Source organism: Schistocerca nitens, chromosome 7 (genome assembly GCF_023898315.1).
Source record: "Schistocerca nitens isolate TAMUIC-IGC-003100 chromosome 7, iqSchNite1.1, whole genome shotgun sequence".
NCBI classification, from domain to species: Eukaryota; Metazoa; Arthropoda; class Insecta; order Orthoptera; family Acrididae; genus Schistocerca; species Schistocerca nitens.
This window is the reverse complement of record NC_064620.1, coordinates 623,138,149-623,155,516: the sequence shown is the minus strand read 5'-3', so window position 1 is coordinate 623,155,516 and position 17,368 is coordinate 623,138,149. Positions and strand designations below refer to the sequence as shown.

At 40.1% G+C, this 17,368-nt stretch overlaps 2 protein-coding genes across 3 annotated transcripts in view; one reads left to right on the top strand and one right to left on the bottom strand.

The window, feature by feature from the left end:
- The window catches only part of LOC126195831 (uncharacterized), a 672,121-nt gene that overhangs the window by 116,455 nt on the left and 538,298 nt on the right, over window positions 1-17,368 (bottom strand). The gene's annotated exons all lie outside the window — the stretch shown is intronic.
- Window positions 5,929-12,191, top strand: LOC126195832 (uncharacterized). Its single transcript, XM_049934507.1, has 2 exons — window positions 5,929-6,278; window positions 7,747-12,191. The coding sequence occupies exons 1-2, from the start codon at window positions 6,126-6,128 to the stop codon at window positions 10,417-10,419; spliced, it is 2,826 nt and encodes a 941-aa protein (XP_049790464.1). The 5' UTR covers window positions 5,929-6,125; the 3' UTR covers window positions 10,420-12,191.

Genomic DNA, 17,368 nt, shown 5'->3' with positions numbered 1-17,368 from the left:
GCGATCTGAAGTGGAATGATCACATAAAACAAATAGTGGGAAAAGCAGGCGCCAGGTTGAGATTCATAGGAAGAATTCTAAGAAAATGTGACTCATCGACGAAAGAAGTAGCTTACAAAACGCTTGTTCGTCCGATTCTTGAGTATTGCTCATCAGTATGGGACCCTTACCAGGTTGGATTAATAGAAGAGATAGACATGATCCAGCGAAAAGCAGCGCGATTCGTCATGGGGACATTTTGTCAGCGCGAGAGCGTTACGGAGATGCTGAACAAGCTCCAGTGGCGGACACTTCAAGAAAGGCGTTACGCAATACGGAGAGGTTTATTATCGAAATTACGAGAGAGCACATTCCGGGAAGAGATGGGCAACATATTACTACCGCCCACATATATCTCGCGTAATGATCACAACGAAAAGATCCGAGAAATTAGAGCAAATACGGAGACTTAGAAGCAGTCGTTCTTCCCACGCACAATTCGTGAATGGAACAGGGAAGGGGGGATCAGATAGTGGTACAATAAGTACCCTCCGCCACACACCGTAAGGTGGCTCGCGGAGTATAGATGTAGATGTAGATGTAGAGGGTCTCGGGAAAACACAAGATGGGCTTCAGTCACAAAGGGTGCAGGCCGAACACAGGAAGAACGTAGATACCATGGGTATAACGGTTGTAAATTGTCGTAGCTGTGTTGGGAAATTACCAGAGCTCCAAGCGGTAATAGAAAGCACTGATGCTCAAATCATTATAGGCACTGAAAGCTGACTGAAGCTCAGCGGAAATTTTTGAGAAGAACCTAACAGTGTTCCGAAAGGATAGGCTAAACACGATATCTGAATGGTGTGAAAACTGGCAGTTGAACCTAAATAACGAAATGTGTGAGATCATCCACATGAGTGCTAAAACGAATTCGTTAAACTTCGGCTTTACGATAAATCAGTCTAAGCTAAATGCCGTAAATTCAACAAAATACCTAGGTATTACAGTTACAAACAACTTAAATTGGCAGGAGCACTTAGAAAATATTGTGGGGAAGGCTAACCAAAGACTGCGTTTTATTTGCAGGACACTTAGAAAACGTAACAGATCTACTAAGGAGGCTCCCTACACTACCCTTGTCCTTCTTCTTTTAGAATACTGCTGCGCGTTGTGGGATCCTTACCAGGTAGGACAGATGGAGTACATCGAAAAAGTTCAAAGAAGGGCAGCCCGTTTTATATTATCTCGAAATATGGGAGAGAGTGTCTCAGAAATGATACAGGAATTGGGCTGGACGTCATTAAAAGAAAGGCGATTTTCGTTGCAACGCAATCTTTCCACGAAATTCCAATCACCAACATTCTCCTCCGAATGCGAAAACGACTTACATAGGGAGAAACGATCATCATGATAAAATAAGGAAAATCAGAGCTCGTACGGGAAGATATAGGTGTTCTTTCGCGCGCTATACGAGATTGGAATAATAGAGGATTGTGAAGCTGGTTCGATGAACCCTCTGCCAGGCACTTAAATGTGATTTGCAGAGTATACATGTAGATGTAGATGTAGATGTAAAATAAATTTACATACCATAGCGGTGATACTTCGTTGTATAAAATTGCCTCTAGAAGTTTTACAAAACATTATGTACACCTTTCTGACACTTTATGTAAAAAGTTTATTTCTTCACATAAACTGTTAAGACAATATGGTTGTCTTTTTTAACAGCTGACGGTTTGTGAGACGATCACGCCTCTCTTTCTATGACACAGTGGTACCACTCGCAAGAAAAACTTATCAGACATGACCACCAACCGTTGATGTTCGGTCAGTATTATTTCGTATCGCCAGCAATCATTTATCGAAAATGTATTATACTTACTAGTAGGGGATGTGTGATAGGTTTGCCATTAGCATCAGGTTTATAAAGTATGTGTGCGTGTGTTCCGACATGTGCAAAGGAGATGACATGTCCAGTCGTAAGAAAGGTATGAATTTGACGTGGAATACTGCGATAGCAAAGGGAAGAATATGTCGAGTCATAAGAGTGGTAGAGATATTTATATTTCCAGAGTCATCGGCAGGGTGTGTTTCCGATACTTCGTTCATTGTCGAATGTCATTCAACTGAAACCGCAATCGTAACATTTAATTCTAAGCACAGCGATCAAATATACACTCCTGGAAATTGAAATAAGAACACCGTGAATTCATTGTCCCAGGAAGGGGAAACTTTATTGACACATTCCTGGGGTCAGATACATCACATGATCACACTGACAGAACCACAGGCACATAGACACAGGCAACAGAGCATGCACAATGTCGGCACTAGTACAGTGTATATCCACCTTTCGCAGCAATGCAGGCTGCTATTCTCCCATGGACACGATCGTAGAGATGCTGGATGTAGTCCTGTGGAACGGCTTGCCATGCCATTTCCACCTGGCGCCTCAGTTGGACCAGCGTTCGTGCTGGACGTGCAGACCGCGTGAGACGACGCTTCATCCAGTCCCAAACATGCTCAATGGGGGACAGATCCGGAGATCTTGCTGGCCAGGGTAGTTGACTTACACCTTCTAGAGCACGTTGGGTGGCACGGGATACATGCGGACGTGCATTGTCCTGTTGGAACAGCAAATTCCCTTGCCGGTCTAGGAATGGTAGAACGATGGGTTCGATGACGGTTTGGATGTACCGTGCACTATTCAGTGTCCCCTCGACGATCACCAGTGGTGTACGGCCAGTGTAGGAGATCGCTCCCCACACCATTATGCCGGGTGTTGGCCCTGTGTGCCTCGGTCGTATGCAGTCCTGATTGTGGCGCTCACCTGCACGGCGCCAAACACGCATACGACCATCATTGGCACCAAGGCAGAAGCGACTCTCATCGCTGAAGACGACACGTCTCCATTCGTCCCTCCATTCACGCCTGTCGCGACACCACTGGAGGCGGGCTGCACGATGTTGGGGCGTGAGCGGAAGACGGCCTAACGGTGTGCGGGACCGTAGCCCAGCTTCATGGAGACGGTTGCGAATGGTGCTCGCCGATACCCCAGGAGCAACAGTGTCCCTAATTTGCTGGGAAGTGGCGGTGCGGTCCCCTACGGCACTGCGTAGGATCCTACGGTCTTGGCGTGCATCCGTGCGTCGCTACGGTCCGGTCCCAGGTCAACGGGCACGTGCACCTTCCGCCGACCACTGGCGACAACATCGATGTACTGTGGAGACCTCACGCCCCACGTGTTGAGCAATTCGGCGGTACGTCCACCCGGCCTCCCGCATGCCCACTATACGCCCTCGCTCAAAGTCCGTCAACTGCACATACGGTTCACGTCCACGCTGTCGCGGCATGCTACCAGTGTTAAAGACTGCGATGGAGCTCCGTATGCCACGGCAAACTGGCTGACACTGACGGCGGCGGTGCACAAATGCTGCGCAGCTAGCGCCATTCGACGGCCAACACCGCGGTTCCTGGTGTGTCCGCTGTGCCGTGCGTGTGATCATTGCTTGTACAGCCCTCTCGCAGTGTCCGGAGCAAGTATGGTGGGTCTGACACACCGGTGTCAATGTGTTCTTTTTTCCATTTCCAGGAGTGTATATGTGGCCGATTTTGTAGGATGATTCGTTCTATGCGTGGCCTGTGGCACGAATGATTCACACTTCTGGCTAACGGCAGGGGCGTTTGAATTGAGAGGGCTGTTGCAATGCAGGAATTTAGTTCACTTAACTGTGTACTCCTCTAGACGGCCGAATAGCGAACTAATACTTAGTATGTGTTAGACAGCTTTCGTAATCAAGCGGAAATTTTAGAAAGTTCAGTACAGACGTGTGTTTGTGCTGGGCCATTATTCCCTCCCATGTAAATTGTTCCGTAGACTGCTTCTTCGCATTTCACGGCTTTACTTAGTTGAGAGAAGATCGATTGTGGTTCTCAAGATACGAGAAACACGTTATTTGACTTTGTAAATTATAGAGGCGATTTGGGATCTGTTACACCACCGATATCGGTATTCATGAGTGGAAATATGGGTTTCCCCTATTTTCTTTTTCGGGTGTACACGTAAATGTCTTGGCAGGCATGATATGGTTCTCAGTCGAACGTAAAAAATTAGACCGATTTTGCTCATAAAACAAAATGAACCTGGACACTGTCTCTTTTCTTGGAAAGATAACATTTATTATCGTCGTGCAGGTTTTTTTCCCCTATTGTTAATATTGTCTTTATTATACGAGTCGAGGTGATGTTAAATAATCCCTCACAGAACGGCGGGTGAGTTCTCTACAATACTGTGGCTCTCGTCTGGTCCCTGCTGGAGCGGACCTGTCTAGTCCGTGACGGCGGCGCCTCCTAGCCATTAGGGGCGGCTGCGCCACTATACTTTAGACAACCAAGATGCATTTGGGGAGAGCCGCCCCTTTATCTCCTAGTTAACTATGCCTGCTTTTGCTCTGTTGCCGAAGTGCGATTGTATCAGTGTGGTCAGTGGCCAGCAGGGGCCGCGTGGCTGTAGGCGGAGTAGCTCCTTACCCGTAGTTTGAGACTGTACATGGGTGAGAAAGCACGGTCAACTGCAGTCTTTTAGGACGACAGTTATCCCCAGTACATGTGATGCATGGTGACCCGTTCAGTACGAGTACTCGTTTTTCTTGTGACAATTTCGAAGTGAAATTATAACTGTGAAGCATTTTTTCCATCAGCTGTGGTAGCGTGTATTGGCTTCGGTTAGCTGGGCTGTAGGATCGTTTTTTGTAGGCGTGTGTAGTGAACTATGACGTCAAACAGCGAAAGATGCTATATGCTTGCAGGTAATACACTTTTTTTCAACTCCTTTCTGTCCAACTCCAGCATCTAGTCAGTTGAACGTATTTCCCACCAAAAAGAATAAACGTTGTACCTTAGACCCCAGTCGTTTTACCCCTAGCTTGTAGGTGGAGGGTGGATGTGGTGCAAATGTCTCTGAGCACTATGGGACTTAACTTCTGAGGTCATCAGTCCCCTAGAACTTAGAACTACTTAACCTAACTAACCCAAGGACATCACACACATCCATGCCCGAGGCAGGATTCGAACCTGCGACTGTAGCGGTTGCGCCGTTCCAGACTGTAGTGCCTAGAACCGCTCATCCACTCCGGCCGGCTGTAAGGTGGAGTTTGAGTGTTTCTGTCACTGGTTTCGCGTGGTATTGGGAGTTTTTTTTCCAGCAGGATAATACTAGTTGTACAGTATTGCCAGTTTTTGCGGAGTATTGCCGTCCTTGAGAAGCGCTATGCATATAGTTATATAATTAAGTCCGATCTTTGTGATTAATTACGTAATTAGGATGGATATTTCTGTCAGCTTCCCAAGCAAAATAAGTAAAGTACACTAATCTAAATTTCCTCTCCCACAGTTTCCATGTGTTAGGGGGGTGCACTTAGGCTTTCCATCCTGTAGTATCAGGGTTCGAGTTGCTGACAAGATGCGTTTCTTATGTGCACTGAATGTTTGTGCACTGAATTATTTTCGGGTGTTTAAGCGTTGTGAGCGTGTTTGCACCCATTATTTCAGTGGTCTACAATTTGTTTGCACTTCTATATGCTGTGTACTGGATTATTTCGGTAATTTATGACTTGTTTGAAACTCTGTACACCAGGGTAATGCAATATTTCCGAGTAATTTCCAGGTCTGTAAAGTGTATATTTTAAGTGTTTTTGCTTCAGCTTAATAAATAAACAAGGTGAAATCAATCGGTAAATAAATTGTTCCAAAAATAAATGAAGTACACTCCATCCTCTCTCCAACAGCCCAGAACAGGGAGATTCCATGATTTCCCCTGGAGATGAGGAAGCTGGCGCATACGCACAGCTGAGAAAAACACGTGACGTCACCATGTTGCTGTGCTCCTATGGACTCAACCAGCACCCCCTGTAAAAGAAAGCCTGTCTACGTAGTGCGTGACGTCACAAGATGGCTACACACATAGTCCCTTCTTCAACAGTTTCACGGAACAGTGCTTGTGAATAGTCGTTCGGCGAGTTTCGCGTCAGTTTACTATTATAGTGAATGGTGTTCCTGCGTTAGTGTACGTGATTTGGTTGTTTAGTTTATGTGCAGTAAAGTGGTGATCTGTTTTTCTTGCCTGTGAAAATTTCGTTGCCTGCAAAATGCCGTATCGTTGTTGTGTGCCGAATTGTAGAGGAAATTACGACGGTGGACCAAAAGTAACCGTGTTTAAATTTCCGGAGGATGAAGCAACGAGGAAGAAATGGTTGTCAAGTATTCGCAGAGATAACTTCACTCCTTCTTCAAGTTCAAGAGTAAGTATTTGTTTTGTTTATTTCTTAAAAGAGGTTAAGTGTGCTAACAAAGAATAGGCACTTATGCAGTAAGGAAGGTCAGCGACATTTTGACTAATATATCAGATCTTAACTGAATAAGTGCCGAAGAAAATAGCGTTTCGTTTTCTTGCCCTGGCAATTCTACAGTTTAGCTGGTATAGGTTATATGAATTCTGTATTCTAGAAGTTCAACCAGTATAGTCTAAGCACAGTCATACTTACGTAGTTAAATATCTCAGTATATCTTTATACTTACTGTTTATGCTGCCTGTTGTTAGGAATAAAAGTCTGTTTATAATTAAGTACGTGCACTTAAGATACAGACGACTTTCGATGTATTCTGCTTCTGTATTTAGTGTTTCTTTTTGCTGTAAAAGTCTTTAGGAAGTTGCCTGTTCAAAAACAAGTAATGTGGTGTACCCAGAAATTGAAAATGAAGTAAAAACAGTGTCTCAGTCGCTTGTTTTTAATAAATTATTGGTCGGAATTTGAAGTCATTGCAAGGAATGTTACTATTAGGGAATATAGTAGGCTTTAGACTTAACAGTGAACCATAGACAGGAAAAATGAATGAGTACATGAATGGATTAACAGGCCATCACAAAATGCAAAGGGAGAAACTGTGAAAACATATTAAAAATACTTGTGGATTTTACAAATTCTTACTTTCTGGGTCTGGAATTTCAGATACATGCCAGTGGCCTACACAGCTGTCTTATAGATACACAGCTAAAGTACTTGAAAGCAATTGTGTGCTCATGTTTAGCCTAATAGGTAGCACATAAGTGGCAATGTATTAGTTCATCATACTGTCAGTTTTTATGTAAGTTATGAACTGATATCAAAAGCGAAACAGTGTCTATCTGATAAAAAGCACTACCTTTAAGTATTTCATAGTTCTAAAGGTTACACAGTGTGACAATTACTTTGTATTATTCTGTTACTGTGTCACAGTTGCTTCTATGGATTACACCTGTGTGAGTTTGGTGTCATCATGCTTTCTTGTGTCCGAGATGTGTGTGGGGGGGGGGGGGGAATAGAGCAAGACATTAAGCAAAAATCCCACCCCTCTTGTAAATATATGAGCTTCAAGGCTAAATTATAAAAAAAAATTGTCACTGTTATTGAATTATGCTACAAACATTAGTCAATGTTTGTAATTTTTGATGGGGCAAGTACTTTCTTCATTTCACCATCTCTTTAAGAGCTTGTTGCCATGACATGTAACTGCATGTGTTTTGATATTGTAGTGTTATTTTTTTATAGAGTTACTATGCCATGGCCACATTTGTCACTTGAGTATTCTTCTGCATTTTAGTTGGGAGTCTATTTGTATTTTAGAACTAGAAACTAACTTTATATTCATAAATTGTTTTCACACTATTAATATTGTCATCACATTCAGTTGTAAGCACCTTTTTCATTTTTTATTCATTTTTAATTACAGGTATGTCATGTTCACTTCCACAAGGATGATGTTATTTGGGAAACACAAATTGTGGATCAAAGGACTGGTCAGTTATTAAGAGCCCCCCTTCTCAAACCACGTTTGAGACCAGATGCAGTTCCATCACTACTCCCAAACTGTCCTTCCTACCTTTCAAAAGAAGAAAGTAGACGTGAAGGGCCAGAGGAGAAAAAACAAAGGCTTGAAAATGAGCAGTTAGCTGCAGTGTTACAATATAGTTTAGCATCACAGAAGGACTATGAAAACAATTTCAGCTTCAGTTCTTTAGAAGAGTTGATGTTGCGTACGAAGGAAGTGGATTTGCCCAACGAGTGGAGTGTGATTGAAAAACACAGTGATTTTGTTTGTTTTTTAAAGATAATAAGAAATCCAGCACCATTAATCACACATTCTGTCGTTATAGATAGTAATTTAAATGTTTCATTGTTTAAGAAAGATGTACAAATTAAGACATTAGGAAAAAGATCTTTTCCCGTAATTGTAACCAATATCCATGAAATTGTCAGTGTACTGCAGGAGTTTTCAGACACAGATTGTGGGCACTCAGAAACTTCTATAGATAGTATTGTAGAGATAGTGAAAGACAGTCTAGGAGTGCTGAAAGACAGTGTACAGGAGAGTGAAAAGGAGATGGTAGACTTTATATATGAACAAGTTAGTCTCCTAAATGTAAAGAAATTTAATCATAGGTTTAGTTCTACATTTATGATACTGTGTTGTTTGCTATTTTCAATTTCATCTCATGCTTACAATTTCTTACGTAGCAGCTCATTAATGAAAATGCCACATCCAAGCACTCTGCGTAGGATCTGCAGCAAATTTAATGTGAATCCATCTCACGAAAGGCTTGGGGGAAGTAATTTCCTGTCCTATGCAAGACAGAAATTTCAATACTTGAACAGCGATGATGTCAATGTTGTTTTGAGTGTAGATGAAATTCATCTAAATTCTTATTTGGAATATAAAGGAGGTAGTGTTTTGGGCATGTCATATAACTCGGAATGTGCTGCAAATTCAGCATTTGTATTTATGTTGCAGAGTGTCAAGTCTTTGTACAGGGATGTTGTTCACATTTTACCGGTGAAAACCATTTCATCTAATGCATTATACGATGTGCTACTGGCCATAATAAATGGCCTTGAACTAATAGGCTATAGGGTTTTTTGTGTGGTAACTGACAACAACAAAATCAATAGCAAAACCATGTCAATGTTTTCTCCGGATAAAGCTGTTAATATAGTTTTTAAACATCCCTCTGATCCTAATCGCCCACTTTTCTTTTTAATTGATGCCATACACATTGTTAAATGCATAAGAAATGTGTGGCTGAACCAAAAAAATGATGGTAAAGATATGTTTTATCCTCAGTTTCCAGTTAGAAAAGAAGTGGAAGAAAATAAGTTTTCTGTAGCTTCTTTTAAAACACTGAAACAGATTTATGACATAGATTCCAGTTCTTTAGTAAAATATTGTCACACATTGTCTCTCAAATCACTTTGCCCTACATCATTAGAAAAACAGAGCATGAAACTAGTGCTGCAGATATTCAATCGACATGTGTCAGAGGGCCTTGAGGTAGCTAGTGATAAATTTGATTTGAGACATGCACCATCAACAGCAGAATACATTCGAATAATAACAAAATGGTTTGATGTCATGAATGTGAAATCAGTGTTTAAAGGGAAACACAAACAGAATCCTTATATGGATCCGTTGACAACTGATAGCGTTTCTATGCAATTTTTGCTAGATTTTCTAGACTGGCTTGATGTGTGGAAAGCAAAGGGTTTGTCAAGTGGGTTTCTCACAAAAGAAACATTTTTTGCTATTCAGCATACAACATATGCCGTTGTAGAGATTGCTCGATACTGTACTGATGAGCTAGGTATGAGCTATTTACTGACAGCCAAGCTACAAACAGATGTGCTTGAGCGGCGTTTTGGAAAGTATAGACAGCTTGCAGGTTCCCAATACAATATTTCAGTGACACAAGTCTATGAAGCAGAAAAGAAGCTTCGAATTCAAAGTGTAATGCCTTTAGTTTTATGTTCTCCTTCCTATGGCAATATCACAGTAGGGGCCATAAAAAATTTTATGTTTTCTGAAGTTGAAGAAACAGACACATTAGACATAGAAGTCAGTGTAACTCAAGACGATGTTCTTTCAGTGAAAGATATTGCAACGTCTTTAACTTTCATTGCAGGCTACTGTGCTCATGCAGTGATTAAGAAGCTGAAATGTGAGAGTTGCCTTAATGAAATTGTGATTGAAAAGAAGTTGCCAATAAACGAACATTTTAGTTTGATACAGAGACTTGATCATGGAGGACTAAAATACCCATCAGACACTATTTTAAATATGATTGTCTACACTTATATTGTCATCAGCAAACTTCTCAAAGAACATGAAAGAGATTTTCTTGCCTGTACGAATCAACGTGCTATTGCCTGTGCAGTAGCACTTGCTACTCTTCACGAAAATGACTTTTTATTATTTGATGGGGTATGCTGCAATGGACATTCATCCCAGGCAATAATGAAAAGTGTTGTTTGGGTTGGTGTCAATATATTTTTAAACAACTACTGTAAAAAGATTAATGGAAAAAAAATTTCAAAAAACACTCAGCGAAAACTGCAAACTCTTACAACATAATTTTGAAATCTTTATCTTAGATTCTTTTTAAATCATTAATACAAAACCTGTCATCAGTAATATTGCCACATCAACAAATGCCTCTTAAGCTGAACTAGTCAGGTTAATCTGAAACTAGTCAAACTTACCAAATTGCAACTTATGGCTGAGAGTTTGTATAAATATTTTAATATACAGCTGCTAACAGCTATCAACACTAATAGCCTAACGTGAAATTTTTATCAAAGAAATTAATCTTTAATATAAAGAATCTTACACTAATTCTTTCTCAGTTGAAGTTGGGTGGTGAATGATACATACAGGAGGGAGGGGAGGGGGTGTGGCAGGCAGAGAGGACCAATAGTAATCTTTTTACAGTATGTGAAACCTAAAAATCAATTCGCTTGCTTTTCCGAGTATGACTTAAACCACTTCTTTGCTGCATGCCTTATTCATAGTATTTCTAATTTGTGTAATAAAGTTATGTGGCCCAACATGGCACATGCCTTTGACAAAGACAAGGCAATGCCATTTTGATCACCTTCCTTTATTATTTTGAGAAAAACTTACACAAACTGTGCTATAGCAGACTCCACTTTTTTTGCAAACAAGGTTAGTTTGTTTTGGTGATAAATGGAAGACAAGAGCAAAATTGCTCTATAGTTCTCTACATTCTCTGCAACACTTTTCTTTGTATACTGAAGTTATTACTTTAGCTTGTGATACATGTGAGAAATCTGCCAATTTGTAATGATTCATTAATTGTTACTGTTGAAAAAGCTATTATAGTATTTATGCATTCTTTAGGTAGACAGACTTCGATTTCACGTAGTGTTTGTGGTGTTCCTCTGTCTTCTGCTACTGTCACTGTTGTGAGTGCAGATGTGCATGCTGTGACAATTGCCTCTCTTTTTCTGTGTTTACTACTTTCTCTGCAGCTGTTATAACTGTTGTTCTCTCAACATTTTCTTATGTAGATCATGTTTGCCTATATTTTACTACCAATACAAATGGAGAAGCTGGTAGGGGAGGGCTTTGCAGTACTTTCATGGCCTTCTTTGTGTATAATGATTGGCAGGTCTCCTCATCTAATAGTAATGTAATTGTGGAACAGCTCTCACTTCTGTTACAAGCACTATTGAGTGCCACTAATCCTCAGGTTGACTAATTACTGAGCTCTTTAAATAGATGCTTGCTCTGTGCCATAAAGTGCCTACTTGTTAGCTCATCTTTGCTGAGGAGAAAAATATCTGAGATGGACTCTCAGGTATGCCCTTCTGTTGGCTTTTTGAATATATTTGTTTATAAAAGAATATTAAAAAAGCTTAAGCCTGTCACATTTGCTTTTCACTCACCTAATCTAATTAATGTAACCAGATCATATTCCAACACCACTTGACACATTTTTGCCACATAACATACACTTACAGTTGGTAATTACTTGCAATTTACAGGGTGACCTAATATAATGTCTATATGCATCGCCATTTTTCTACTACAGTGCTTTCATATGCATTCTTCCTACACAAAACTTCATGGTGCAGTGTTTTATTTGCATTCTTTTAGTGTCCCACTTAAAGACCTTCCATTACTACCCTGGAGATTATAAAATAGCAATTTCATAATTAATGTTGTTCAAAATTTATCATTATTATTCCTAAAATTATGAAACTTAAGTCTCAAGAATGTGGTTATTGTTAATGTTTGGCCTTGGTGTCCATAAGTCTTAATTATTTTGTACCTACATAGTATTCATGCTGTACATCTATAATTTTCTATTGTGAACCACTATAATCTAAAATTTTTCTCATTCCATGTGTTAGTGATTATTGAAAAGAGTGTATGGAAGATGAACAAAAGAAATAAATAAATTCATTCATACACAGAATTTTTTTACTTAATTTGCATTCATTCATATCAGCATGGTCAGTAGATGAAACTTGTTTTCCACTTCTAAACAATTACCAGTATATATATTTTGGAATGATGATCTGTTAAAGTATTGCAACTAAATAGAGCTGAACCACCACCCCCACCCCTTTCCCCAAACTTACGGAAGGATGAAGTATCTAAGCCACTGGTGAGTGCAGCCCAAATGTGATGCCAAATGAAGGTAAGTGTTCATTTTTCACAATTATTTCATCACAGGTCACATCACGTCATAAAACTTCTCAACAGATGAAATGAAAGTTTACTTTGTAGTTGAAATTTATTTATGTGCAATTCATGCAAACAGTTTGTTTCAAAGTATATACTTCTTAGTACAGAAACATTCTTTCTTCAAAGGTATTCAGTTTAGAGCAGCGAAATTCTAACCTGGTAATCTGTATTTTGAGACCTCATGTAATTTCAATACATAATGGAAATTTAGTTAACTTACTGAAAAAAGAGAATTCATTGAAATTTGTATTGGCATACCAAAACTTTATGGCAATACCATTACATACTCATCTCAGGTCAGTGAGATTTTCTTAATGGAAAGAAAGTTTCTTAGGGAAAGGTGCACAAACTGAGAAGAGATATCATATCATTCATTAGAACTGCATTTCACTTAAAAAATATTAACAGGAGAAATTTCTATAAATTTTAAAAAAAGCATGAATACAAGGTTGCTGAAATGGTGGACTAAAACATATGTAGAACATGTTTTTCAGGGCAGTGTTAGTTTTTGAAACGACTCATACTATTGCTTATTACCAGTGCCTCTCTATAGGGGGTGTTATAATTCGAACACTATTTGCCCAATTTTCGTGTTTCTTTTTTTAATTCACAGGTATATCATCCAATCAGGTTTTAAAATGGATTTTGCTACATAAGTAATAAACAGCGGCAATAAGAGTGTCCGTAAAATGTTAGCTGCCAGTGTGCTACTTTGCAAAGTGCCGTCCACATTATTAGACCTGCGTCAAAGTGATGCAATATTTAACTTAAGAAACAGATCAAAAACCCTAAAAGAAAGTCCGCGAGAGCATATAAGAATCTTTCGCGGGTGGCTTTCAATCAAAATTTTTGTCATTAAAAATCGTCTTACACAGGAACTGCAAAACGGAAGAATGGTGAATGGTGGTCAGCCATAAAAGATAAATGTATACCGTTGCAGACGTTTAGATTGGCCTTTTCGAGATTTACAATTTATACTACAGCACTTACAGTTTAGGAATGGTATTGGAAAAGAGCACACTGGTGGCAAGCACTTGCACTTTGTGTAGCTGACGATCTTTGAACGGCTAACCAGACTGCCATCAAACAAGTCGTGACAATCCCCATTAAAGCAACTTTAAAATAAACTACAATGAAATGGGTCCATTCATTTGGGAGTTTTGATGCCTCAGATAATGAAAGTTATTACAGCCACTTCTTACGTCGGGGCTAAAAGGTATGCAGAAATAAGTTACAGACAAAAGAACTGAGTCATTTGAGAAAGGAAATCTTGTAATTCATGAGAGAGGTATGTCAGATTTCTTTACGAATTTTCCTCGTGCGGTTCCCGTAACAGTCTATTGCTGTGGCCAAACGGACTGCGAGCACCGGCACCAGACTACGTGCGTGACGTCACTGAGCGGGCGCGCAGGCTTTCATCTATAGGGGGTGCTGACTCAACTGCATGATCACGTGACCTGTTGCGATGACCTCTAGCGGTGAACTTGCAAACTACGTCAGTTCTTTGCTCTGGTGGATCGGAGGCAGTTGTCTCTTGTCTGGTGGGAACTTTTATGTAGGTTTCAGAAATGACAGACTAGTCCATGAGAGACAGATGTTTCCATTCATTGTGTTATGCATCTTTAATGCGAAGCATTTATTTGCAGAACCATATTCTTCCTCTTCTTATGTTCAATCATTATGCTCGGTTTCATCTTCATGCAGTCAGTTGTGCATGCACCCCTTGTCTTAATGAGTGCCTGTAATACAGCTATTAAAACTCCCCCCCCCCCCCCCCCTGTCTGGCACCAACATCTCGCTAACTGAACACCGACTTCTCAACAAGCACACTGTATCTCAGCCTCTTGTGGTGGTAACACCAGACTAAACCACTAATGCTGTAGGTACATGCTAAATTTCAACAAATTTCGACAAGTTTAAACATTTTCAACGTGTTTCAACAAATTATATTCGAATTAAATGACATCATGAACAGTCTCAGGAATTTCTCAGGTGTCAAGTATGACAGGGATGCTGCCGCCTCATGCTTCCAGGACCCGTACGGACACCTGAGCATCGCTTGGCAGTTGACAGCGCATCGTCACTTTGTGGGGGCTGCCAGTGCAGACGGACTCCTGTGTTGGTGTTGGGCATCAGGTGGTGGGATGTGCTTTTTATTAGCGATCTTTTGTTTAAACTATATTCCAGCGATTTCACTGACAAATAGGATGCTGCGAATTAAGATAAAGTACCCTGCATATGTGAAGAATATCGATTTAATTAATTTGCATTTTTTATATCAACATGGTGTTAGCGGTCCAATAGCTAAGGGCATGGTGTGTGTGAGTGGGTGACATGGAGCAGAAAACACGTTCATTCCAGAACAATAGGTTAATTTGCATAATTTATATCTCAAACACAGTACATTAGTTTAAGAGGCTGGGTGACAAAGAAGAATGCGCCAGAAATGGCGTTGAAAAGCGTATGAAATTCGAAAAGTGTGCCAGAAAATGGTGGGAGGACAACTAATTACTTAATTTGGTATCCATGGCGGTAAAATAGTTTAAGCAACTGGGGAGAACCACTTAACAGAACAATAGGTTAAGTGCTGACAAAGGGCCAAACACTAAAATAATAAATGAAAAGCACCAGTTTCCTTTTGTTCTACAGTATTAAGACACCCACAGTACAGTGCCAAACATTAGGTTATGCAACATGTTTGCCCCATGTAATTACCTCTTGCAAGACCTACATGTTTCCAAACAGCAGTGAATGATGACAAAGAGGATTCCAACCCGACAAACTGAATTTTTTTTTATAAATAACCAATATCACTGAATTTCCTATTATGAGATCCTTCCTCTGCACCAATTTCCATATATTCCATACACTGCCTTCAATCTGTTAAATTGTTTAAATAAACGATATTTGACACATTGTCTGAATTATTTGAACAATATTCCATACACAGCAATGTTTTCCCTCCAAATGACCAATCAACTGAGTGTTTTTTTCCCGCCAATTGCTGGGAGGGAGGGTGAGAGGGGAGGGGTGTTTACCAGTTATGGAGGGGTTAATTAATTGATCAATTTAATTAAGTAGTCAGTCAAACTGATGAGTGAGAGGGGTTATTCCAATAACTCAGACATGAGAGTGAAGCTTTAGAGCCGCCGCGCGGCCCACCACCCGCCTCACGGCAGAGAGAGACTAGCGCCACAAACTGCACATGCGCAGTATGCTGCTGCCATCTAGCGGTAGCACACATAGTTACTCAGAGGTGCCTCACACAGAGAGCATCCCAGAGTGCCTATGAGTGCTACAACACCAAGAAGAATCGCTTCTCGGCTTTTGGCAAGATGAATGTGCAGTTTTTTTAAAGGAAAAAGGTTCAAGGACACACACTTTATTTAATGTTTATAATAATAAACAATATCACCAACAACTTTTATTTCATAACAAGTTCCAGATCCTTTGGCCCAAAGACAAACACCCTCTTGTTCATTTATTTTCCGATGATTGCGAGTCCTCGATGAAAAATATTATTTTAAAGGCAAGAAAACATTTTATTAGCTTTGTAATTACACCCTGGATGCGGAAGAAAAACCACATTTACTGAAAGAAAACACAGAAGTTACATACAAGCCAGGAATAAAGAGATTGACAGCAGAGTCATGGAGCAGCACATAAATATAGACGTCAAGGAATTTTTTCTTTTCTTTTAACACTTCCTCCAAAAGAAAAAAAATCATGAAATTATTGCTTTGTCTCTTGCATGCCAATTTCTGAACATAGAAAATTAAATCGAACTCGTTCAATGGGTTTCGTCAAAATATCTGCCAACTGGTTGCGTCCATCAATGTGTTCCAAGAAAATCTCACCATTCAGATATCTTTCACGAATATAGAAATCTGGGACCTCTATATGTTTAGAACGTCGATGATATTCCGGATTGTTTGCCAACTTCAATGCACTAGCATTGTCAATGTAAAGAACTGGAGGCTGCTCCGACATTTCCACTAATTCTGACAGCAGACGACGTAACCAAACTAACTCTTTCGCTCCTTCACTAGCTGCAATTATTTCCGCCTCGGTTGTGGATGTGGCCACTACTTCCTGCAACTGACTTGTCCACGACACTGCACCACTTGAGTACTTTGCAAGAATTCCAGTTGTTGAGCGCCTTGTCCAGTTATCACCTGCGAAATCTGCATCAGCATAAATCTTTAATTCTTCTTCGGTTTTGCAATACTTGGCATTCTTCGGATGGTCAACCAGCACCCAGGTATTGTTTTTCTTTAGAGATTGAGGTTCTTCACTGATAGCTTGCATCCATTCTTCCTTCTCATTTGACTGCAATATTTCTGAAACACAGTTTGGATCTTTGTATTCAAGTTCATCAACTTTTGTTGCCATACAAAATTCACCACTTTCCATCCAGGTTGGTTTTCTTCGTTGTCTTTTATTCTTCAGTTTCTCTTCAATAGAAGATTCAGCAGATTCTCCTTTTAGAAATTCTGTTAATTCTTTACTTTCATCAGATTCACTCGACTCTTGACTTTCTCTAGAATCGAGAATGCCAATGTTTTCTTGAGTTTGACTTCCTCCAGAAGTGTACAGTCTAGGAGATTTACGTTGGTCATCTTTAGATGAATTCTGATCATTAAATTCTTCCTGAGGGACTTCAAATTCAACATGATCACTATATTCAACATGATCACTATGTAAATCACAAACAATTTCTGGCTTAAATTTCACATCGTGACTCAACACCACTTTTCTTTTAGATGGAATCCAAACTCTAAACCCATCTTTATCATTAACATATCCAACA